Source organism: Podarcis bocagei (genome assembly GCF_964188305.1).
Source record: "Podarcis bocagei genome assembly, chromosome: 10".
Classification (NCBI taxonomy): Eukaryota; Metazoa; Chordata; class Lepidosauria; order Squamata; family Lacertidae; genus Podarcis; species Podarcis bocagei.
The window spans coordinates 36300792-36327281 of NC_138135.1; the positions used below are offsets into that span (position 1 = coordinate 36300792).

Here is a 26490-nt window from a genome sequence, read left to right on the forward strand (position 1 = left end):
TAGTTTCACAGAATTCCCCCTAGGGGGAATCTGGTTACTTATTAGTCTTTTCTCCAACAATCCTTTAATTTATTTTTATTACTTTGTTTCCAACAATTTTGGTTCAATTGTAACTCATCTTAGTCCAGAGGGATCTTAAATAGCAATTTTCCCACTCTAAACTGCCCGCTTGACAGCTTTGACAGCTGTCAAACTCCGCAGCTCTTACACAGGCACAGAGACAGGACGCTCCCGGGCCCGGGAGGGGGGGTTGTTTAAAGCAAAAAGAAGGCTTCCCAGTCTCCACTCTCCAACTCAAAATTTCTTTTAACTAAATCTTGGAAGTTAGTGTCCTTTTTAACTCACCCCTCCAAGGGTAGGCTCTCCAGCTTAGCACTTTGTCGTTGCTTAGATCGTCTGCAAGGGGGGGGGTGCGGACTTCCTTTTAGCACACCCCCCGGTCGTCTCCAATTCAGGGTAATGTTTTTTAAAATCCAATTCCGTCTTACTCACGGGTTCTTTCTTTTCAGTCCAAATTTCAAGGAAGGAAGTCAGCGCTCTCTGGTCATGGCTCGCGGCTTCACTCCACCGAGGTAGCGATCGACTCTCAGTGCCACGCCACCCTCCGTATCCTCTCCGCAGCCTTTAAAAAGGCTCTTCGTGGATCGGGGGGCGCTTAAGGCACCCGCCGAGTCTTCAGTCCGCAGGCTTCCGCGCCTGCGGTTTTTAAGGGTCCCCGCGTCGCCGGCGCGGCAAAGACCCGTCCTCGGTTGAGCCGATTCCCTCCGCAGCTCGGAGGGAATCCGCCATTTCCGAATCGCGCCAACCCGGAAGTCCGCCCCTTCCAGTTTCTAGAGGAGGTAGTCATAGGATCATAAAATGGTGGGGTTGGAAGGCACCCCAAGAATCATCTAGTCCAACTCCCTGCAATACAGGAATCCTGACTAAAGCCTTCGTAACAGATGGCCACCCAACCTCTCCTTAAAAACCTCCAAGGAAGGAGAGTCCACCACCTTTTGAGGGAGTCTGTTCCACTGTAGAACAGCTCTTACCATCAGAAAGTTCTTCCTGGGAAACCCAGCTGGATGGGTGGGGTATAAATAATAAATTATTATTTATTATAGTTGGAATCTCTTTTCTAGTAATTTGAATCCATTATCATATGAGTCTGCTGCAGTAAGAACAAAGTCTTGTGGTACCTTGAAGGCCAACAAATTTTAATCTGGAATACATTTTCATGGTAACAAGGACCACCTTTTAAATCCTTGATGCTTGCTAATGGTTGTGAGTGAGCCGCTTACGGTATATTTTCTCCGTTGTCAATAGGGCTGGGGGAGAAACTTGCTCAGTTTGCCTTTTAATGCAAACCTGCCTAACTCACACCAATCAGCAGACCAAACACAAGCTGTCATGCACAATTCACATTCCACTGAATTTTGCAATGCAGACAGAGACTGTGCACAAAAATGCATATATTAATGAAAATAAGTGCACACAACAATGTCCCTTGTAAACAAACAGCAACACTCCAAGGCTGCCCCATCCAAAGGGAAGCTGGGCTGCCATCTCTGGCAGTTTTCTCTGCCTCTGGAAAGTGGGAGGGCCACCAAGCATATAGTCACTGTGTGGCAAAAGCAAAGCACAGCCAACCCAGCAGAGGTGTTGCAGCAGCTTATCTTCTGACGCTTCACAACGTGTCTGAACCTGGTTTTAATAATATGGCATTTAACTCCCTCCCTTTTTCCCTCCGCCTCTCAGGATTCTGGCACGCTGCCTGTGTGTACTATACATACAAAGAAGGAATTTCAACATGAAGGCTTGAAATGGATCCAAGTCCTTGTAGCTTCCTGAGAAGAGACCGAGAAATAACGAGTTGTGGGTTCTGTGATTATAGGCTATCCTTACTTAAAAACAAAAACAACCTTTCCCAGCCAAATCCATCCGAGTTCGCCTGTTCATGTTGTCCTTTAGCTGCTATATTTTAGGCACAAGGCTTTGCAAAAATGCACTGTCTTTCAGGAGATCGTCATACGGTCTGTGGTGCAGTGGCTGAACTGTTGGACTATGACCTGGGAGATGAGGGTTCAAATCCCAACTCAGCCATGAAGCTCACCTTGCACAAGTCAGTCTCTCATAGAGGTATTGGGAGGAGGCCAATGTACGCCACTTTGAACTCATTGGAGGAAAGGTGGGATAGAAACGTGATGGATAAATACATAAAACTCTGGGAGCCATCAGTACAGGCTGCAGCTGTAGTCCGCATGGAAGAAGTTGAAGCAAACTTTTTCAGATGCAAGAACTGCAGTCGTAGTCAGGAGTCGCACTCTGTTATATTGGTGCTGAATGCAGTGGAAAATAGCTCTGCTGAGGCCATTCCTTGGTATGCAAATATGAACCGTAACAAAATAATAATAATTAAAGATTCCCAGAAGTTTCTGCTCCTGTTTCAGTGGGACTCCTCCTAACATTCAGGAATTTGGAAAAGACATGTGTCTGGAACAGCAAAGGGGGTTGGAATTTCCCTTTGGAAACTTTCTCGTGGCAAGGAAATGTAAAGAAAGAATTACGGCATCAGTAATGCTGGCTTATGTGGCAAGCCCTGAGCACCGGGAAGGAACAATTGATGAATGGAGAGACACATGGGTGCACAGGGATCTCTTCAGATGAAGAGGTTAGTTCAAGGCAAGACAAGGAGAGTGCTTGGAATGAAGAGGGCAGTTATCACATGGCAAAGAGACATCAAAGAGCTGTCAGAGATTGGGGGTGTGTGGCATTTTTCAAGTACGCAGATCAGATGTGAGTACCGGGTTGCTTTGACAAATGGAATCCAATAACTACAAAATTTGCTGCAGATATTCATGTTGGCTCTCTCAGGAATTAAGGGGAATCACATGCCACACACTAAGGAGCCTGTTCTTGACCTAGTTGGCAGCAGCTGCCATTGGCCTGCTTCTCCTCTGCATGGTAGACAAAAAGAGGTGGTGGTCCCGTGATACACCAGGGGAGTGTGGCTGCTTAGACCCGCACTGCAATGCAGACTGGGCTCGGGGCATCACTCACAGGGCTTCCTCTTGCCTGTCTGCTGTCACGGCAAGGGTAGCAAATATTTGCAAATGTCTTTACTGGTAGCTATGACCCTCCTGGTGGGATGAATGAAACTTCCCATGTTCCTAGGTGGGAATATCCCATCAATTGCCTGGCTGGGTGAAGAAGTGGATCCAGAGATGGCCGTTGTCTGCATGCTCTTCTTGTTTCCTGGACAGCTGCTGGTGGAAGCAAGAATTCTGGACTAGATGTGCCTTGGCCTTTGCCAGCAAGGCAATCCTCGATGTTCTTACATGCCACCTTTCATTTCTCCCCCTGCCCCCCTCTCTCTGATCCAGTCTCCGAAATGCCACCTGTCCTTGCAAGATTTCAGCTCCAGTCTGAGATAGCTGGGCCTGTAGCTGTCAGGAACACATCATCCCGTTTCTGCTTCACAATAGACACAGTTTGTGTATATCTTTGTGTACACACAGATGTTTAAGACATTTTCATGTTGCCCGTCAGTAAAACTTCCAAGGCAGTTTACAACGAAGTAGTAAAACTCACAACAATAAGAACCATACAACAGCAATCAAATCGATAAAACAGCAGAAAGCAGCTCTTTGAAACAACTGGTAACGTTCAGCAAAACAGGCAAGATGATTTATTATTATTTTTACCACTGCCAGCTATCGGGAATCATTGGAAACCAACCTCCTTTCAAAAACAAGGGCCATCTCATGGCTGAAGATGGACGTCCTGAGAGACCCATTTTCTCAAAAGCCCACACCCTCATTTGGAGCCACGGAAGCCATTCTCCAGCAGACAGAAAAACTTTCTTGGTGTGAGCCCTCAAGCTTCAAAGCCTTTCCCCCCCTTTCCAAATATGACCAAATAGCTGGCTAGAATCAGGATAAAAATGAAATCATTTTCTCTAGATACAAATGTAAGTCATTCAGCAGCAGCAACATATTTGAGCCATTGCCGGAGAGGAAATAGCCTGCTGCAATTGCCCTCCAGGGTAACTTGCAGTGTATGAAAAGGGAGCCACATCGTGTACATAAGGTGCCAAAACAGTGGCTGCTATTACTAACAATTTATATAGCACTTGTTAAAACTTTACATGATGCTTTGCAGTCCTTATTGTGTTTGCTGTCTCAAAATCTTCTTGAGAAAGGTCGCAATTTTTGTTCCCATTTTACAGGCGAGAAACTGAAGACTGCTCTGGGCCTGCCCAGAGCTTTTTTTTCTAGAAAAAGAGGGCTGGAACCAAGTGACTGCAAATGAATGGTGATCGACTCCCTGAGTAAGTCAGTGCCAAAGTAGGCATGACCGTGAAAGTGTCTTTCGCTGTGGGATAGCTCAGTCAGTAGAGCATGAGATTCTTAAGCTTGAGATTGTGGGTTTGTGCCACGCGTTGGACAAGATGACCCTCGTGGTCCCTTCCAATTCTACAATTTTATTATAGGGTGTTTTGTTTGTTGGTTTTCAAATGCCAAGAGCATCCACCTGCTGAAAGGCAGGAAATGATTAGGACTGCAGGAGCAGGAAGGGAGGAATTAACATTTTCTTGTTGTGGTCCCAAGGAAACTCACTCTTCTGAAGCTCATATTTGTTTTGGTGGGCAACCCTTCCTTGGCACCAACGGAGGATTACCTACCAATGCAATAACACCTTTTGAGTCAGGATTTTCCTCAGGATTCCAGCAAGGCTGGCTCACTTTCTTCTGAAGCGAGATGCGTCGGCACTCTTACAAAGGTGGTTTTAGGGCAGCCCAGCACACCTGCACTGTGCACTGACCTAAGAGGGCACCACAACAATGACTTAAAATGTCATTGTAGGTGGGAGAGGCAGGGGGCACCACAGAAATTTGAAAGCCCAGAGTATGCCACATTGGATTGTTTTTTTTTAAAATTGAACATGCTACTACAGTGGAGAATATGAGTGCTATAGAAAGATGGGGGGCAGGTGGAGGAAGAGAGGATAGAACTGTGAGTGAAAAGGGTATTTCTCCCATCCTCTGGACCCCCTGGGAAACTCAACAAACCGGCTGTACTTGGAACTGAGTGTGGAAGGTGCAGCTGAATGGGACACAGCTGAGGGCAGCCTGAGGAGGTGCTTTGGGCCTGCCCAGAGCTTTTTTTTCTAGAAAAAGAGGGCTGGAACCAAAGTTGAGCCCCACCACCTTACGCCGCCAATCTCTGCTGCACTGCTCCAACCACTGTGCTGCCCGCCTCCTCCACCGCGCAGCCCTGAGCGCTGTGCCAGGGAATGGCACTGCAATGCTTCAGAGGTGCCAGAACACACCAAAGAGGTGCCAGAGCTCATTTCCAGTGAGTACTGGCTGGAAAAAAAGGCCCTGGGTCTGTCCATGAAAAGCAAGTCTAGAGTAAGAGACTAGGGTGATGTCCGCTGTTTCCAGGAACCCTTCTCATTGTGAGACTTTTGTGGGTGAGCTGAGAGTTTGTTTTGATCTGACTCTGGGTGAGAACCCAGAGGCTGAGAGGGAGGGTGCGTCAGAAGAAAAATGAATGTATATTGAGATAGATATAGATAGATAGATAGATAGATGATAGATAGATAGATGATAGATAGATAGATGATAGATAGATAGATAGATAGATAGATAGATAGATAGATACTGTATAAACATTTTTAATATGACTGTGTATTTTTGTTCAAGTTGTCTGCTGTTGCCTCAGTTTCTTCTACACCGCTTAGAGATATATTTTAATATATTAAGCGGTATAGAAATAACCAATTAATAAATCATGACATTGTGCCACCTGAGGCAGGGAAGCTGGCTGCTGCTGTTGGATTCTCTGTTTCACACCTGACACAGGAAAGGCAGAAAAGAAAACTTACGCACCACTGCTTCTCTCACTGGTTGTGATATGCAAAGCCTGAGGTGGCCTTCAGGGCCTAAGCAAAGAGGCAGAGGAAGATCTTCCAAAGGGAAACTCTGAAATAATCTCTGGCCGCCTGTCTCTCTTTGTGTGTGGCGGGGGTGGGAGTGGGGGGTCTCTCTCTTGAAACAGACCCTTCCAAGGACCTACATTCCTTGGCCTCACTTAAAAGAGTTCCCACATCTGGGAGAGGAAAGGAAGAAAAGAAAGGAGGCATTGTCTGTTTTTTGTGTTGTGGGCGTGTTTTTAGCAAACATGAGTGAATTGCATGTTTCAAGATGGAGCTTCGTTTCAGAAGAAGGACAGCCGCACCTTTGATAAAAGGCTGCATTGACTAGACTAGAGGATAGTCACAGTGCCCGTCCCGTGCTTTTTTGTTCCTCCCATTTGCCTTTTTGTAGTGTCAATCTCAGTTTCTCTGCACTTCTAGTTTTTTCCTTCTGAAGTTTGGTTCTCCACATTTCCACAGCTCTTCGTGATTTATTTATTTTTTTAAAATACCATCATGAAAATTCACCGGCATTTTAGTGCCCATTCTTCCTAATGTGCACATGCTGTATGCAACTTTGCCTAATGCACACAATTTCACAAAGTATTTTCCCGTAATGAGATGCATTTTTGTGTTATTGTTGCAGATATATGCATTTTTATGCATACTTTACACTAGTAAGTGCATTTTTTTACTTGGCTGGAGAACAGCATCTCAGAATTTGGAGAAGCATGGATTTCAAAGAATGGTTGTGTTTCTGTTTGCATATTGTTTTGGATATTGTGAATTAGAAAGGTTTGCCTTTAAATGTGAACTGAATCAGATTTCCTCCCTATCCCTCACTATATAGAGCTCCATCATTTCCTCTTCTCCCCACCCCCACTTTCCTGAGTGAGATTTTTTGTTTCCTTGGGGGAATGAAAGGTAATAACGAGCCTATTCATATTTCCTGAGTTTATCATACTTTGCTACTGCTGTCCCTAAGTCTGTATGAAGTTTCTTTTCTGGTCAATTGTCCTTTCAATTTAGAGAGTTGCTATAGTGAGCTTCATTCCCCTCAGAAGCCAGAATGTTTGTGAATATTCCCAGGCTTCTCATACTGTCACTGCCCATAGGTGCATGCTATAAATGCAGAATCTTACTGCCTCCCCTAGGAATTGAGTAGAAGATCAAGCTTTGTTTTTAAACTTTAACACAGAGATATATGTCCATTTTATTGCTTCCTGTTTTAGCACTTAGAGTGATTTGATTTTGTGTACTGCTCAAAATGGCCGAGGCGTCTGTGCAAACTTAAAACAGCTTGCCACATTGTTTTATTAATGCTCAAAAACCTTATTCCATTGCAAAAGAAAATACCTACTACTTGAGTAAAAACAAAGGTTTCGTTCTGTTTGGCCAAGAAGCCTCTGGAAAATTAAATTGGAGGTCTCATGTAAATGACTGAATATACCACTGATTCGTCCCTCAATTCAAACCCTATGCTAATGAGATTGTATGAGATCACGGATGAGATTGGAACAATACACCTCTAATTAACACCTTATTTGAATGGAATAGCATCTCACATTTCTAAGCTGTGCTTTTTATAGACATCCTGGTTTTGAGAAAGGAGGGGGAAATATTTCAAATATTTGCTCAACCCAAATGAACCTTCCTTCTATGAAACTCAAATGGAACAAGGCCAGTCTTAGTGTGTACATTCCCTTCCTTTTATATTTATATTGCATCATGATGTGTCAAAGTTTGCTGTGACTTAGCAATATCTTTATTCCTTGTCACAACAGTAACATTCTTATGGCATGGCTGGACATTTCATTCCTCTTGTTCATCCCCAATCTAGGAGCAGCCTCATTAGAGCAGCAACTTGCAAGCAAATCCTCGATGCAGATGACTGCGACATTTCAACATGGCTTTCTGGTTTCTTTTGAGCACAGTAGCTACATGCACAACATCTGAATTCTGTGTAATGTTTCTGTTTGTCAACCGCACCCTCCTGCTCCTCAGATTTCTGCATGTTCATTCAGAGGTGCTCCTCCCTTCCTCTTTTCTTCATACCATCGCTGGCTGACAAAAACAAGCCCCGGTCACCAACAGCAGGGTCCAATTGCTTAATCTTACTCTTTTCTCCAGAAAGCAATTTTTGTTGGGATGCATTTATTAGCAGCACTGTAGGGGGCAGCAGAGATCCTCACCTTAAGATTCTTCCTCCATTCCCAGGCCACAGGAAATATTCATCTCAGAGCTGCCCCCTGCTTTGGGTTTGGACTGATGTGGAGCAGTGGTACAGTTTTACTCCATGCTGTCCATCAGGTTGCTAGCTCTTGTCTCCGGAAGGCAGCCCTGTATAGGGAAGTTTTTAATGTTTTACTGTGCTTTTAATTTGTTGGAAGCTGCCTTCTCCTGGACAACCCGAAGTCACTCTGCTTTTTTGATCTTTTGGTCTTCTTTGCTTTGGACAAACCACCACAAATCAAACCCAGATAATCTAATTTTTAAAAAATGCTTGTCAGGAATAGGGTGGCAAGCAGTCCACTAGGACTACTGAGATACTGCCTTCCCAATGAAAATATCAAGCAATTATTATTATTATTTTAACAAACCTCAAAATCTCAAGACCTCACACTTTCCTATGCCCAACAAATTTTTATACTTCTCTTTGAAGTCAGAGAAGCCCTGCAGATCTTTCTCTCAATCTACTGTTCTCCGGCCAGTCAGAGCTTTGCACCACCCAGTCAATCCTAATCCCCAAAGTCCCAAAGCAGTCCCTCCCATGTGGGGAGAATCAGAGGGTGTTTTGGGTAAGCTTGCCAACTGATAATAGAAGAAAATGCCCTGCCCTGCTCTTGTGCCTTTAATGAGAAGTTGAATGCCATAGGTGAAGCTAGGGACACAGTACTTTGACCAGCTCATATCTGCCACTCATATTGCTGTCAAAGGTTCAGGAAGAGGGCTTGGTCCGAAGAGTTGGCTTGGCTGCTCCAATCCTTGCTTGTACAGAGCGAAAGCACGTAAACCCAAGTGTGATTCATACCCTGTGATTCATGCACATGATTTCCATGGGAAACAAGCATATTTTTGATGCCACCTACAGCAGCTTGCACATGCTCAAGAGTTCAGGCGTCGGCTTTCTGCAAAAGAGGAGGCTTGAATATGTGGATAGTGATGAGGAAGCCCCTGTAGCTCACCTCATCTTTGCTGGAGAAATAAGCCGAGCTACTTCCCACCAAACTGGGAAGCAGGGTGCCTGATTTGCAGGCCAAAGCTTGGTTCATCCCCCTGTAACACCCCAAATCCTCTCCCTTTCACTCACATGGCCCCTGGTCCCTAACCTGCTCCTTTTAAACCCCACTGACTGGCCAGACCAGCAGCTGCAGAACTACAACTGCAGGGAAAATTATCTCCCTCCCCGCTTTGGCATGGGGCCAAAACCCCAGGTAGGTACCCTTGAGAGATGCCATTTCCCAAGGGCATCCTTAGGAAAATCATATTTTCCAGGGGTCCTTGGGACCTTTTGTCCTGGCACAAGGCTCTAGAGTTTTCCCTCCTTTGATCTCCCCACAGCACCTCTTCCAGGGACTGGAGGCTGAGTGAGTGAAAGTGCCATGGACTGGCCAAGTCAGGATGAGGGCTTCATCATCCGCAACTCACATGTAATGCTGGTGAAATAAGTGCATTGTTCTCTTCCTAGAAATGATCTCTGTGCGGGAAAACGGTTTTGTTTGTGGGAAACAGACCTCACGAGTAATATCCAGCCCCAGCCAGACACTCCTCATTGCCCAAAGCCAGAGGAAGAGGAATTACACAGTACAAACTGTTGCTATAGCAACCACTACCACACCCACTGGCACAATGTGATTAAATTATGGGCTGGGCATTCCTGTTTTCCACACATAGGAAAACAACTGTCTGAATACCAATGACTCCCAACACAATTGCTCGACTTGTTTTTACAACTCTGCAACAATTATTTCACACAATTCCCCGTATAGGTACCCCACTGTATGTCTGTCTGTTCTAGAAACTTCTTATTCTGTGATAGATATAGACATTTTGCCCAGTTTATATATTAGGTTTGCCCTTGAGCTGGTGCAGAGTGTCTATCCCTCACAGGTAAGTAACCATTGCCATCTCCCAAGTCCTTAATTCCTGACACATTGTGTTGTCTTCGGGGAAACGGGTCATAGGTTAGTGGCAGAGCATCTGATTCGCATGAAGAAGGTTCCAGATTTTATCCCTGGCATCTCCAGGAAGAGGTGGGAGAGACCCTCCCCCAACTGAAACCCTAAAGACCCACTGCAAATCAATGTAGACAATATGGACAATCAACACCAAACTTTTTTTAATGCTTTATTGAGTGACCATACCTCTCTGCTTGCTCCCCATCTCTTTTACTAAAAAAAGAAAGCATTTTCCGGATATGTATATTCCCCCATGTTAACATAGTAGTGGCTTGTGTACAGCCAAAGTGAATTATCCAGTGAGAGAAGAATGTCTCTAGGTGCTTATTGTAAACTTATGTAATCCCCCCCCCTTTCCACTGAAGAAATCAAAGTCCCCTTTGGGCTGGACAGAGAACATCTTTCCAATGTTTCCAGTGTTCTCCAGAAAGAGACTGCATAATTGGCAATTAAGGCTTAATAGCATGAGCTTGAGAAATCCCTGGTTCAAATCTCCCCTCAGGTTCAGTCCACTCACCACCTGCTGTGTGAGGGTGCTCATATTGATTAGTCTGTCACGGTGCCCCTTTGCGCCAGAAGCGGTTTAGTCAAGCTGTCTGTGGACAAAGGCTGGCTCCCTCAGCCTAAAGTGAAATGAGTGTCGCACCCCATAGTCGCCTTTGACTGGACTTAACTGTCCGGGGGTCCTTTACCTTTTACCGTATTGATTAGTATTGATCAGTAAAACTAACTTGCTTTACGGTGGTGGTGTAAGGATTACCAATATAAGACTAAGTTCCCTATCCCTGGGGTAAGCATCCATTCAAGTGACATAACTGAGGCTGGCAAGAGTTTCTTTGAGGAGCGCTTCTAAATTAGGACACAGCACCTTGTGCAAAAGTGGAAATCCCGCCACTTCTGTGACATAATTCAGAATGAATGAACAAATTTGGAAATAATCAACCCATGAGGGAAATGAGACATTTGGTCAGGACCCTCAGAAATTTGAGGCTTTGTTAAGACAGAGAGAGAGAGAAATGGATAACGGGTGCTCACATTTCACTTCCAAGCTTACAATTTCACACGATGCAAGACCAAAAATTCCTATTGTGGCTCCATCTGATCTTCATATTTATGTAACTGGCATCTTTTGAGCACACACACAGCAACTCCATGATATTCTCTCTCTCTGGCTTTTTCTTTTCTTTTACAAAACTATCTCTCTCATTGTCACTGTTGTTCTTTCTCATTCATTTGAATGAACTCTGAAGCCTACTTTACTAAGCGTAGACAAGACACAGCTGCTAGGGGACCCACAAGACTTTGGATCTTTGTGGCAGAACCACAGGCTAAGCATCTTTTGCACATCTGTTGCCATTGCAATGAATGGCGGCCACGCCACAAGGCTTGGGGAGGAGGAATTGTGACAAACACCCCTCTTTGGATAATAAGCTCTGATTCCGGAGCTTTCTAATACCCAGTATTAAGTCATTTCCTATTTTTAAAATCTCCGGAGGGGTTTGATGCCTTTCATAGTAGGGGATTTGTGAAAGCCAATCACGTCTCCCCATCAAATGTAGTTACCAGCTAGAAATGCGCATCCCACGTATACTGCTGCTAAGGAAGGGTTAAAGAGCTAAATAAAGGTTACAATCTGAGTGGAATTACTTAGGGCTCAAGCAAAAAGACAAAACAAAAAAACACTGCCATTTGAGTCTGTCTCCAGCTTTGAGAGGTCTAGCAGTCTTGGTGCTATTGCCCTGGGAAGGATACTTCCTTTGCAGAAGCCAGGAGTGAAAAGGACCATCTTGTGGGAATTTTTTAACTCGGGTGGGCAAAAAAGAGAAGCTGTAGGGTTGAAGATAACCAGCGCCTCATCGGATAAGCTGTGAGAACAGCTGCCTGGGTATGGCTGATTCTCTCTCTCTCTCTGCATTTCTCTGTGCCTTGTCCTGTCTTGGTGTTCCTGTTTGTGATGAAGTCCCCCATCTCTTTCCAGGGCTGCTACCAAGGACTCATCATTGAAGCACCACCGGAAGAAACCTCCTGTGCCCCCCGTGAGGAGCGATGAAGAGCTGTGCCATCTTTGAGAGTCACAGGTGGGGTGTTGCCCTTTGAACTGGGAGGGCAGGGCTGCCGATTCAGCACATCTCATCTCTGCCAGGGGAGACTGCTTGGGTCCTGCCTGTGGGCTTGCCATGGGGCATCTGTTTGGCCATTGTGAGAATGGGATCCTGGAACAGATGGGCTCTTGGCCTGATCCTGCACGGCTCTCCTTGTGTTCTTATGACTAACATTGACTCGGTGTCATTAAGTATCACCCATTGAGACTTGGCCTGAATAGGCATACCGTGTACCATCACAGTAATGTGAACAGTGCAAAGAGACAGTGCTGAAATGCTGAAATTTATTTCAGCATTACTTTCCCTCATATAGTTGACTACCCCCAGGGCAAATATTTATCCACCTCATTTGATAGTGAGTACAGGAAGATCCTACCAGCATTTGTAGGAATCAAGTGTTTGGATCATCATGCATAAGGGATGCTGAGCCTAACTTAAGCATGACCTTAAAAAAATAAAATTATGCTTGGATACCAAATGTTAGTACAGCAGTTGCCTGCCTGTCCTCCCTCCCACCCCCCAAAATAAGATATATTCCTTGTAGATATGCTTATAAAAGGATAAATAGTGCATTGTTTTCATATTCGAAATCATCATGCTAACATGTCAAGGGATCACTTTAGATAGTGGAAAGTGGCAGAAGATGAAACTAGGAAGAGAATTGGGAGCAGCAAGATATGGGCACAATAAAGAATAAGGGATTTTGGCTTTGTCTCTCAAAACAAGTATATTGTGAAAGCCCAATTCTAGGTGGATGGACACAGCAAAAGCAGGGAGATGGTGCAGCAGGTATTTTCAAGATACCTGTAATTGATTTGATTACCGTATTTTTCGCTCTATAACACGCACCCAACCATAACACGCACATAGTTTTTAGAGGAGGAAAATCGGTAGGCATGCCACCCGTAGGCATTCCCTCCATAACACGCACAGACATTTCCCCTTACTTTTTAGGAGGAAAAAAGTGAGTGTTATGGTGCAAAAAATATGGTATATAAAAATTCTAGGGTGGTATCACAAATATTCCATAGTCACAGAGGGAGGAGGAGGAGGTAAAATACATTCAGAGAAAAAAGAAATCCAAATGTTTTTGTTTGTTCCTTTTAAAAATAAAGAATTAAAAGGAGGAAAGAGTCTTTTACCCTTCCAGTGGTAGGAGATTTTCAAAAACTGGAGCAAATGGGATTCCACCCCTCAGAAAGAATTATGAGGAAGGAGTGCCATCTACTGTTGGGATAAATAACTGCCACTGTTTGCTTCGTATTCCTTTTCCTAGATATGAGTTTTATAAGTCTCGGCAGAGCTCAAATCAAAGTGCAGGAAAATGTAGTGCAGTTCCCCATCTGGTTGGCCACTGTGAGGACTGAACGCTATCCTGGATGGGCTTTTGGTCTGCTCCAACAGGCATTTTCCTGTGTTCTCCCATACCACTAGGTCCAGGGTCCACTGGAAATGTAGAGGCTTTGTGCATTTGAGAGTTTGTTTATGCAACAGCCTACACATTCAGGTCCTTCTGCTGAGGGTGCTGGCAAGTGTTAGATAAGTGTGGACAAGGAGGATCTGTGCATACATGGGTAAGAGACAGGAAAACCGTCAAAACAAATAAAATACTCAACCCCCATGTCTATATTATCTAAAGTAGCCTCAAGAGAACTAGTTCAGGGTTAGGGTAAAATTTCAGACTCTGCGAATCCCTCAGTCTTACTCTAGTGGTGCGGCTGCAGTGCCAGAAACCAATAAGCTGCTCTGATTCCCCAGGGGGACACTAAATTAATCAGTCCTCCACTGAGTACACCAATTTAAAAAGCACTCCCTACTCCTGTTAGATAGTTATGTAAGCGATGATGCCTACCTCAAGGACTTCCTAATCCTGTGTAATCCAACAAAAACTAAATTGCACACCTGGCAATTTGTGCAGCTGTGTGCTCTCTGGTCCCCATGCTCTCTCTCCAAGCCTCATGTTAGAAATTTTGAATTAAAATGAAATGCTATCAGAAAGTTTCAAGTAGCGACAGTGCCAAATTTCCAGTCCTCGGAATGTGTTTATTCTCTCTCTCTCTCCCCACCCCCACCCCACATTTACATGACACGGATCTAAGGTGGCCAGCTGCAAAAGAAGAGAGGCCTCCTGCACTTTTAAAAATTGAGTAGAAGAAAAGGGGATTTCGGCAGGGGTGGCTTGTGCAAGCTCTTCAGCACAGCTCTTGCCAGGAGTCCTGTCTTATCTTGCACCTGAACACCCTAGTGGCGTCCGATCAGAGCACCTGAACACATGAATGGTAGAAGTGTGGATGGGGACAGGTGTGCAAACCTCACCTCCAATGTCCTTGCACACTGTGCACCTCCCTTAGTCCTAGAGAAGGTCTGCATGGGGTTTCAACTCACTTTTGCTGAAATGTAAGTAGGCCCTATTTCACCCTGATCACAGGGAGAGCTCTACTTGCAGAAGCCCCCTGCAGACTTTCCCTATACAACAGATTTTCAGCATTTTCAGCATTTGCATATTCAGGCATATGACTGAAGAGACGTAGATGAATTTGCATCATGAATGAAACAATAACAATATGAAAAATCATTTTGTCTTTACTGACCACTTGCACCCTTTGCCTCTCTTGGTAAGGCTGAAGTCATGGAGAAGCATCAGTGGCTGCCCCAGATTTTGTGCCATGGGCCTTTTACACCTGAGCTGAGGCCCACCAACTCATTCTGAACTGTTGCTAGTTTAATCGCCACTGGTCATGAATGACTCCAGCTCTGTTTTCCCTGAAAGATTTCCTCCTGCAGTGAATGGAGGTCACCTCTTATGCTTAATCCCAGCCTGCAATACCAATCTTTCTCTCTGTAATCTCCAGGAACAGCTGTGCTGTGATTGCATTGTGGATTATAAAATGCCCATTTCCCTCAAAACAGCTGCTGACTGGATGGACAGCATTTAATAATCACTGAGGAGTCTGAAGGGAGGGGGCGTCTGAGATTTTTTTGGAGGGTGGGTGGGTAAAGGGAGGAGGAAGAGGTGTAAGGGGGTCAGGATGAGTTTGACATCTGCAAACCTAGCTGGAAGATGTGCAGAATTCAAGGCAATCCCAGAACCTGACATTCAGTGCAGCTTGCACATTAAACTGCAGCAACTGGAAAAGCCTTCAGAAAGGTAATTGTCTCTGTCATACGTTGCAAGGTGCTATAATTATTGCAACCCACTCTAGAAACTTAGAGTGAAGGATGGGTAAGAAATATAATGTTGATGATGCTTTGGTATGTTATAAAGCTGTTGCAGTGGAGGGGAAGCATTCTGCAAGTGGCGGAAGTAATCTAGAGTGGCCATGTGTCCTACTTTATCCAGGGCACCCTCTCTTTGAAGGGTTCTCAGGGGCCAGGCCTTTATTTGAAGGCACCCTGTATTTGAAGGTCTGTCCAGTCTAAATCTGGTTTAAAAGATAAGAAACCGGCAGGAGAGAGAGGAGCAGAAGCCTTGAAGTGGCCCATCAGCATCTAGCACATGAATGAAGACTGACTAGGCATACAGATCCCACCCAGTGACAGTCTTCCCCACAATGGTGAGATGTGTTTACTATCAAAATTAAAGCAATTATTTCTAAATTCTGCATATATACAGTACTTATAAATTAGCACAGGCAGATTTTAATGCAAACCGTGGTCTCTTTTGTTCTCTTGTTCAGTGTAATGTGTAAGTAGCAACCCTCAAATCGGAGGGGTTTCCTTCCTACCTCCACATAGATTTTGATTGGCTTCTGGTTCCCAGTTGGACTCTGCTGGCTTTAAAGTCTCTCTCTCTCTCTCTCTCTCTCTCTCTCTCTCTCTCTCTCTCTGTGTGTGTGTGTGTGTGTGCGTGCAGAATTCCTGTACAAAAATGCATGACCAATATTGGGTGGGAATGCAAAACCACGTGGCTGCCTCAGAAAAGATCAGGGAGCAGGAAGGGTAAATAATGCTCAGAGGTTTTTCAGATGCCTTGGATTCTAAAATAAGTTAACTCAATGGAGTTCACAGAAGTCAGGATGGGGGAGAAATCTGGTTCAGTTCACTATGTGATCCCACCTACTTTGCAATTCCTGAAACAATCAAGAAACCAAAATGCGGCTTCCTTTTGAAATCCACACTTCTGTGAATGTTGCAATGCAGTTTTCCAGCAATACACGCACACACACGTATGTATTAGGGGAAAGGTTGGATACAAATGCATCCCTTGATGAAAATAACATGTAAAACTGCATTGAAGTAGAGAAAAGTGCTGACAAAATGTATTTATTAGATATGCACACTAATATGCTGACATTTTTTCATGAAGGTTTCTTTTTTAAAAAATAATAATAATCATAAACTGATGCATAAAGGTGGCAACCAGACTTTAGGGTGAAGGGCTGAAAAGTTGAGGAATACTGAAAACCTGTAGAATGAGTATGTACCTTGGGGGGAAGGGGCTGTGCCTGTTGTGGTGTAATCTGAAATGGTCTTGCTTGGTTCAGATGTTGCAAATTGCGTTCAGCAAAGGTAATGCGGTGGGGAGCCTGCTCCAGGTGCATGGGCTTTGCCTGTCTGTTCAAAGCCTGATGGTGCAATTGAAAGAATGGAATGTTAATTGCATGAAGAGACCATCCCTGTTATCAATACAGAAGAAGGAAATTTATTATCCGTTTAGATAGGGCAAGAAGGTGTGAACTGTATATGTGTCGCTGTTGGTGCAGGCTTGAGATGGGGTGGTCCAAGATAGTCTGCTGCACCTTCACCCAGTGAATCACTCCATCCTCTGCTCTCCAACGCCCTACATCACCCCCTTAGTCTTCACAATACTCCTCCTCTTCGTGCCTACCCTGTAGATTGTTGTGTTGAGGCTTGCCTCTACTTTCCTTAAAAAGGGCACTACTATTAGGGCACGTTCCAATCTGAATCGGCTACAGGGGCAGCAATCACATGCTCTCTTCAGCCAGCCCCGTCTTAGCTTGGCCAGGTTTCCTCAGGAATCTCTCCACCTTCTCTCCAGGCTGCTGACTACATGAACACAGCCACTCGCTTCCTCATCTAGGCAAACAGCATTGTTTTTCCCTCCTTGCCCGCCTATGAGCTCAAGTTGACAGCGGCAGTGGAGGGAGGGGGGCGTTTGGACTCCCCTCTTGCTTGGATCAGGCCCCTCTGGTAACACTTCCACTGGTCCCCTGCTCACTCCCCAGTCCCTGCTGCTGCTGCCTCCGCCACCCTCTTCCAGGTCTCCCATATTCGCTTCATCCTGACAACTCGGCATAGGGCACTCTTCACCCTTGCAGTCACTTCCCCCCTGATCAAGCCTCTCCCGGGTGATGCTTGCCCTCAGTGCCAGTCTCCTCCCCCTCCCCTGAAGTGTCCCCACATCCCCTGCCTTTGCTGGCACTCTCTTCCATGACTTCTGTGTATGCCAAATCATGGGGCCCAGGTTGGTCCATGACAATATGTAGCTAAAAAGAGAGAGGCTTGTTTCTTGTTTACATTTGTTGGTTTGTCGGTTGCACTTAAAGGCAGCGTATTTCTGGGCCCCCGTCTTTCCACCCATGTATGTCAGCAATGGGAGCATGTAGTCCTGTAGATGTTGTTGGACTCCCATTAGCCATGGCCAACATTGCCGATGCTCAGGGACAACATGAGGTGTAGCCCAACAATTTATGGTAGACTATAGATTCCCCATTGCTGGTGCATGTGACAGGTCTTCTTCCAGGAATCCTCTCCATTATATTGTACTGTCCATTAATAATAATTTATAATAATAATTTATTATTTATACTCCGCCCATCTGGCTGAGTTTCCCCAGACACTCTGGACAGCTCCCAATCGAGTGTTAAAAACAATACAGCATTAAATATTAAAAACGTACCTAAACAGGGCTGCCTTCAGATGTCTTTTAAAGATAAGATAGCTGCTTATTTCCTTCACATCTGAAGGGAGGGTGTTCCACAGGGCAGGTGCCACTACAGAGAAGGCCCTCTGTCTGGTTCCCTGTAACCTCACTTCTCGCAATGAGGGAACCACCAGAAGGCCCTTGGCACTGGACCTCAGTGTCTGGGCAGAACAATAGGGGTGGAGACGCTCCTTCAGGTATACAGGACCGAGGTCGTTTAAGGCTTTAAAGGTCAGCACCAACACTTTATATTGCTGAATGCAGTTTGCAATGCCTGAAGCATCAGAGCTGAAATGTTTCCCCCTGATATTGCTTTACTTCCTTACGATTCATAAATCCCTGGAATTGAGGGAACTATCTTGCTTGCCTCTTGCAGATGAAGCTTTTGAAGATCCTCCCTTGGCGTCGGGCTGTTCTGGCAGTGGTCCTGAACCTGCTGGCTCTCAGCCTTTCCACCACAGCCCTGCTGGGCAGTTATTGGTGTGTGGGGACACAGAAAGTCCCCAAGCCTTTGTGCGGGAAGACTAAGAACACCAAGTGCATCGGTGCCCCCATGCCTCCTGACGGAGGGGCCAGCAATTCCTCTGCACCCTCCCAAGATGTGGTGCACTATAGCTGGGAGACCGGGGACGATCGCTTTGCCTTCCGGTACTTCCACACAGGCATGTGGCTTTCCTGCGAGGAGAACATTGAAGGCTCAGGTAATCTCTCTAGTCTGCCTCTTCATTCATTCACTTCCATGTACTGCCTTTCTACCGAAGCACTTAAGGAGATTGACATTTTATCATAACACAAGAGACATAACACAAAAGGTACTGACTCTTTCATACTGTTGCATAATGAAGTTACATAACGACCAGGTGGGATGGCTCTGGGAGAAATTGTTCTGGAAACAGAGGAGCCAAATGGCAATTTGTCCCAGCCAAGCCAACAGAGAAGGAATTTCTGCCTTGGCTTTCCCACTGAGGCAGTCAGTCAAAGGGTGAAGCTGGGAATGAGGACTTCTTCCTTTCATAATATTGTTGCACACCACCTCAGTCTCCAAACGGTGCAAGGAAATGAGTATGGCTGCCAGCTTTTCAGTGCAGCAGGGGTCGGCTGACCTCTGACCTTCCAGATGTTGTTGGACTTCAACTCCCATCAGCCCCAGCCAGCATGGCCAATGGTCAGAGATGTTGGGAAATGCAATTCAACAACATCTAGAGGACCACAGGTTAGCCACTGCAGCAATAAAGGTATGTCTGCATGGGAACTTGCACCAAACTTGATTTAGGAACTATAGCGTTATACCAGAAAAAAAAATTCTTCTCAAAATTAACAATGAAGATGGGGGAATCTGTTGCATTGTGCTGACTGTGGGATCTGAATGGTTCCTGCTCAGTTCATCAATCCTTTTCTTACACAGTGGTACCTCAGGTTAAGTACTTAATTCGCTCTGGAGGTCCGTTCTTAACCTGAAACTATTCTTAACCTGAAGCACCACTTTAGCTAATGGGGCCTCCAGCTGCTGCCGCACCGCCAGAGCGCGATTTCTGTTCTCATCCTGAAACAAAGTTCTTAATCCGAGGTAATATTTCTGGGTTAGCGGAGTCTGTAACCTGAAGTGTATGTAACCTGAAGCGTATGTAACCCGAGGTACCACTGTAGTAAGAAGAAGGCCAATTTAATATGGTTTTAGTTCAATTCCCATTTTTGTCATCCAGCTAACATGGGACCCAAACAGCTACCTCTAGAGCACTTTGCTTTCCTCCCTCATTGTGAGGTTTTTGTGACATCCTGGGAGGAGAACCAGCCCCATAAAATCCTGATGTCAAATAATCATTCTCTTCAGGAAGCAAGCTCTACTGAAATAAACATTTTACACTCCCAAAATGCATTCAGGAACAAGGTATGAGTAAGCAGGGTCAATTTTATTCAATTGCCCATGAAGTAGTACACAGAGTCTCAATGAAATGCGCATCTGTCACAGAATGGGGAGGCATTCTGAACACCAAAAAGCTGGGTAAAATGATACAAAGGGACCTGGAGAGATTAGTTTTGCAGGCAGCGGGGGTGGGGAAGAAAACCTACAAGATAGTGTTCAGCTGGAGAGGACAAAATAACTTTCAAAAGGCAAACCTGTATCTGGGGAATATAATCTGCAGAACCAGAAGCCTGAGAACCAATATAGTTAAGAAGGACTTTGCAGCAAAGGACGCACAGGTTGGACACTTGTTTATAGCCTGATATAAAACCACAGATAGACTTGGCAATTGTTGACACTACATATGCAAGGCTACCACTTGGCCATTTTAAATCCATCTTAATCCCTTAATTTTTTACTTCCTGGAATTTGCTTTAGTAGAAATGAGAATTCTTAAATTTACTCACATTTAAAAGAACAAGCTGACCGATGCCCAGATTTGCTTTTGGTGTTAGTTTGTTTCTGTGTATTGAACAGGTGATGCATGTTGTGAACATAAGAACATACCCTCCAACATTTCTCCAATGAAAACAGGGACATCCAATAAATGAATGAATGAATGAATGAATGAATGAATGAATGTATACCCTGCCCATCTGACTGGGTTACCCTAGCCACTCTGGGTGGCTTCCAACGTATATAAAAACATAATCAAACTTAAACATTTTAAAAACTTCACCTGCCTTCTGTATAGTTACTTATCTCCATAACTCCATACCCTCCAACATTTCTCCAATGAAATTAGGGATGACGTAAGGAAAATTGGGAAATTCCAGGATCAAATCAGAACCCAGGACGGCTTCTGTAAATCCAGGACTGTCCCTGGAAAATAGGGACACTTGGAGGGTCTGTAAGAACTGTTCCACAGAATCGGGCCAAAGGCCTATCTGATCCTGAATTCTGTTCTTACAGTAATGCCTTATCTTTAGAAGATTCACTTGAGAAGAAGACTGCAATCCTGTGCACGCTTAATGAAATGAGTCTATAGATCTTAGACTTATTCCTAAACAAACATGCATAAGATTGGACTGTACTGCACATATCTCAGATGACGTCCAGTGAACTACCATGGATCTAAGCCCTAGTTCTCGAGGCTGCTCTGGCCCCCAAAACAGGCCCAAGACTTGAACAAATTCAGCCAGCAGCAAAAAGAACAAAAATTAATGTGAACACATAGGGATGGGTGGACATTTGAGTGGAGAGAGAGAGAGAGAGAGAGAGAGAGAGAGAGAGAGATTTTGAATGAAAAGTCAATTGACTGCAAAGAATCAGCTAGGGAAATAGAGGTGTGTGTGTGTGTGTGTGCGCGCGCACACACACACACACACACACACACACACATATTTGTTAGTATGTGGGGGATGGACAATCAGTCATGAATCCTCCAAGGATTGACTAAGGTTGAATGTGGCCCTCAAGCAAAAATAAACAAAACCATTAGCCACAGCCACATCCAATCCTGGAGTACATTCTGATCAGTATTCTAAACTGGAGATGGTTCTTGCATTTCAAATGGATATTATTCCCCCCTCCTGCCTACCTCACAGCAGAGGGCTGAGAATGGAGAGACAGCCAATGCCAGCCATCCGTTTACTCTTAGAACATAGAAGAACATAGCCCAGAAGCAATCAAAAACACTGAACAATGTCAACACTATAATCTAGATTTAAGAGCTGACTTCTCCTTCCTGCAGCTCCTGGGATAATTTTCCATTCTGTTTTCTTTCAGATGAGAAATGTCGCAGTTTCATTGAGCTTTCACCTCCAGCAGAGAGAGGTAGGAATAAGCCCCTCCCCAGACTGGTGTGGACCAGCGCAACCTTTAGAATGGGCATGACCCCATGATCAAGAACAGCTGTATCTGGATATTTGTCATTTGTTACTTTTTGGCAATATTGGGACGCGGGTGGCGCTGTGGGTAAAACCTCAGCACCTAGGACTTGCCAATCGCATGGTCGGCGGTTCGAATCCCCGCGGCAAGGTGCGCTCCCGTCGTTTGGTCCCAGCGCCTGCCAACCTAGCAGTTCGAAAGCACCCCCGGGTGCAAGTAGATAAATAGGGACCGCTTACCAGCGGGAAGGTAAACGGCGTTCCGTGTGCTGCGCTGGCTCGCCAGATGAAGCTTGTCACGCTGGCCATGTGACCCGGAAGTGTCTGCGGACAGCGCTGGCTCCCGGCCTATAGAGTGAGATGAGCGCACAACCCTAGAGTCTGGCAAGACTGGCCCGTACGGGCAGGGGTACCTTTACCTTTACCTTACTTTTTGGCAAAGCACTTCTGTCTCATGACATGTTTCTGTTTTATGACTTTTGATGCTGAGACTTCTGGCTTCTTTTCCCAGTTTCTTATTTCTCCAGTTTTAACAAAAGTGCCCATAGAAATAACATGGATTTATTTGGGTTTGGTAACTAAAATAGCAATGAAAACATGGTTAAGCAACATGTTTGAACATCAGAGAAAGCCTGAGTAGATGCTCAGCGTCTAGCATTGAGCAGTCTAAAATTATTATTATTATTATTATTATTATTATTATTATTATTATTATTAGGCATGGATCAAAAGTTAATTGAATTTAAATCCCACTGAAATCCACAACACAGTTAATCGTGACTAACATTCTATTGAATTTAATGAGAACTAAATTCAGAGGGGTTTTTTCCCTGGATGCAACCCACTATAAGTTGAAACCTGTCAAAAATCCCAGAGTTCTTTATTAAGCAGGTGGATGTTGGTCATTCTCTGACCAGCAGGCCTCTGTGATATTTATTTGAACTTATTTTAAGTACTATTAGGATTCATATCACCATATTGCTAATACAGACCTTCCCTTCCATGCCTATCCAAAGGCTCAAACAAGCTTCATGTAGCTTAAAAGGTATGGCAATTAGCTGATAGAAATGGTGCACTACTCTAACTCCTCCAGGTTTAAGGTCCTGAGGTCTGGTGTGCTCCCTTCTCTTCAAGCCTCTGTACTCCTAATTTCCTCTTATAATTTGGCTTTTGCTCCTCCTGACTAGGTTTCCAGATCCTGCTCTTTCCAATTACCTGTGGTGTTGGTCTGGGCGCCATCTAATGGCTTGTGTGGAGTTCCATTCCAGGGCTGTTATTTTTGAGCCATTGTTATTTCATTAGAGTGTTGTGAATGTCTGGCTGCTAAATAAACAGAGCAGGCCTATGCACAGGATCCCTGGGTTTACTACTGGGTCCCTGGGAGTAGAGGATAAAATAATAATAATAATAATAATAATAATAATAATAATAATAATAATAATAATAATAATAATAATAATAATTTGTTATTTATATCCCGCCCATCTGGCTGGGTTTCCCCAGCCACTCTGGGCGGCTTCCAACAGAATATTAAAATACAATACTCTATTAAACATTAAAAGCTTCCCTAAACAGGGCTGCGCTCAGATGTCTTCTAAAAGTCTGGTAGTTGCTTCTCTCTTTGACATCTGGTGGGAGGGCGTTCCACAGGGCGGGTGCCACTACGGAGAAGGCCCTCTGCCTGGTTCCCTGTAACTTGGCTTCTTGCAGCAAGGGAACCGCCAGAAGGCCCTCGGCACTGGACCTCAGTGTCCAGGCAGAACGATGGTGGTGGAAACACTCCTTCAGGTATATTGGACCAAGGCTATTTAGGGCTTTAAAGGTCAGCACCAACACTTTGAATTGTGATTGGACACGTACTGGGAGCCAATGTAGGTCTTTCAAGACCGGTGTTATGTGGTCTCGGTGGCCGCTTCCGGTCACCAGTCTAGCTGCCACATTCGGGATTAGTTGTAGTTTCTGGGTCACCTTCAAAGTTAGTCCCACATAGAGTGCATTGCAGTAGTCCAAGCAGGAGATAACTAGAGCATGCACCACTCTGGCGAGACAGTCTGCGGGCAGGTAGGGTCTCAGCCTGCGTACCAGATGGAGCTGGTAAACAGCTGCCCTGGACACAGAATTGACCTGCACCTCCATGGACAGCAGTGAGTCCAAAATGACTCCCAGGCTGTGCACCTGTTCCTTCAGGGGAACAGTTACCCCATTCAGGACCAGGGAGTCCTCAACACCTGCCCGCCTCCTGTCCCCCAAAAACCGTACTTCTGTCTTGTCAGGATTCAACCTCAATCTGTTTGCCGCCATCCATCCTCCAACCACCTCCAGACACACAGGACCTTCACCACCTTCACTGGTTCTGATTTGAAAGAGAAGTAGAGCTGGGTATCATCCACATACTGATGAACACCCAGCCCAAACCCCCTGATGATCTCTCCCAGCGGCTGCATGTAGATGTTAAAAAGCATGGGGGAGAGGACAGAACCCTGAGGCACCCCAAAGGATGGTCCTTTATTAGAAGAAGCCCTGTTATTTGAAGGGCTACCTGGTTTAAAGGTAAAGAATTATAAGAAAGTTGTCCACCACCAGTTAACACATGGGCAGGAGACTGAGCGGGTGCACAAATCACTTGGTCACAGTCTTCCTTCCACGGTGAGATGTATGTTATTTCTCTTCAAACTGTGGTCACTATTTCTCAATGCACATCTATACAAATAGAGTAGCAAACACAAATTGAATACAAATCTGTGTCTTATTTATGGGGCAATGCATATTATCTCTTTTGGTGATGCATTATGTGACCATCCTACCTGCACATCTTGCAACCTACCAACTTATAAATGCAGTCTATCCGCCATGTTTACCTTACTGGTTTGGCTGCCTTCCAGCGTAAGAGGAAGAGAGCAGACTTCAGCTCTGCCAGCCTGTATCCCTGACTGATTTGTCTTTTCTGGTTGCACACAATAGGCATCCTCTGGTTGTCGCTTGGATCAGAGATGATTTACATAAGCTTGCTGCTCATTAGTTTCATCCTCCTGCTGGTGGAGATGTTGTACACAGGGAACCCAGTTTGTGGGCTGAAGCTCAATGCCTTTGCTGCTGTCTCCTCTGTCTTGTCAGGTGAGTGCCTCTCCCACTTTGGCATGGATGAGGAACTGGGGGGATTCATTAAGAGCATAGCAAAAGCAGGGCAAAAGCAGCTGGGAGCGTGAAGGGAAATGAGATGTGAGAAGCTGCTTTCTTTCAAGTCAGATTATTTATCCATCTAGCTCAATATGATCTACACCATGGATAGGGAACCTGTGGCCCTCTAGATGTTGTTGGGCCAGAACTCTTAACTTCCTTGACCATTAGCCACACTGGTTGGTGGCTGATGGAAGTCTGAGTCCAACAAATATCTGGATGGTCACAGGTTCCCTATCCATGGTCTACACTGGCAGAAAGCGACTCTTCAGAGTTTCTGATGGTGCACATTCCCAGATGTAAAGGAGATGCTCTATTTCTGAGCTACAACCTTCCCCACAAATGAAAGGATGGAGAAAAATGCAACAGAAAAAGGAAATAAGAGGGTAGAGACTGAGAACAGAGGGGCATTAGAGGCTAGAACTATGTTAATCCCATCAGAGAAGCATTTCCTAAGAACATCAAGCAAATGTTTCTTGTACCATCTGAATTGTGGCTTTGGGTGGATGACCTTCTTTCCTTTCTCTATAGGCCTACTGGGGATGGTGGCTCACATGATGTACAGCCAAGTTTTCCAGGCAACTGTTAACCTGGGGCCAGAGGACTGGAGACCGCACTCATGGGACTATGGTTGGGCCTTCTAGTATGTGCAGTATTAATTTACTAAAATATGTTTGCCACTTTTCTTAAAAACAAAACATTTATTTATTTATTTATTCATTCATTCATACATACATACATACATACATACATACATACTGCCCTATACTCACAGGTCTCAGGACAGTTCACAAAATAAAATCAAAATATAAAATCACAAAATACATAATCAAAATAAGAGTAACAACCCAATAACATAGAAAGCTACTTTTACGGGTCCCTCCAGACTGCTGTTTTATTGCAGGTGTCTTCTGCAACATGTTCTTGACCCAATAATGCATTAGCGGTGGGTGAATTTATTCTCCTTTAGTTTCTTATGAGATGCCTCCCCAATGCTATCACATGTTGCTGTCTGGAGGGGCAATAGTGTAACACAAGTGCAACAAAAAATAAACCAGGACTTTTGCATGCAGCCAAGGAAACAGAGTTATTCCAGTGGAGTATTGCATACCCCTAATTTTCACCAACTCTCAGCCATTTGCCAGGTTTGTCAAAATCACATGTAAATTGTGCAGCTGACTCAACAAGTTTCCTGAGTGTTGAGCAAACTGCCAATTCTGGCTATTAGCCCAAAACTGCAGACAAAATCTGATGCAAAGCCCTGTGATCTTCATCCTTAATAACAAACTACGGGGCAAGGGACAAGTCATCAGTACAATGTCAGTAAACAGAGTAGCATCACAAAGGCAGACAGCGCAGAACTGGGCCTTGCAAGCAAGAGATAGTTCTCCAGAGGGTATTTAAATCACTCCAGAATGATTTGGTGGGCTGGGGTTTTTGTAAATGCTGTGAATTAATT

At 44.8% G+C, this 26490-nt stretch overlaps 1 protein-coding gene across 7 annotated transcripts in view; it reads left to right on the plus strand.

Annotated features, from left to right (window-relative positions):
- GSG1 (germ cell associated 1) overlaps nt 1–26490 on the plus strand; it is a 114070-nt gene that overhangs the window by 85093 nt on the left and 2487 nt on the right. For 5 of the 7 annotated variants that reach the window (XM_081209572.1, XM_081209574.1, XM_081209578.1 and 2 more), the window contains 5 exons: nt 12055–12154; nt 18439–18763; nt 21754–21801; nt 24816–24968; nt 25563–25674. In XM_081209572.1, the coding sequence (XP_081065698.1) occupies nt 18439–18763; nt 21754–21801; nt 24816–24968; nt 25563–25674 (638 nt within the window). In that variant the 5' untranslated portion in view covers nt 12055–12154. Of the gene's footprint in view, nt 1–2141; nt 2776–12054; nt 12155–18438; nt 18764–21753; nt 21802–24815; nt 24969–25562; nt 25675–26490 lie in introns of those variants that run through there. The other 2 variants (XM_081209575.1, XM_081209576.1) reach the window with 2 other exon arrangements.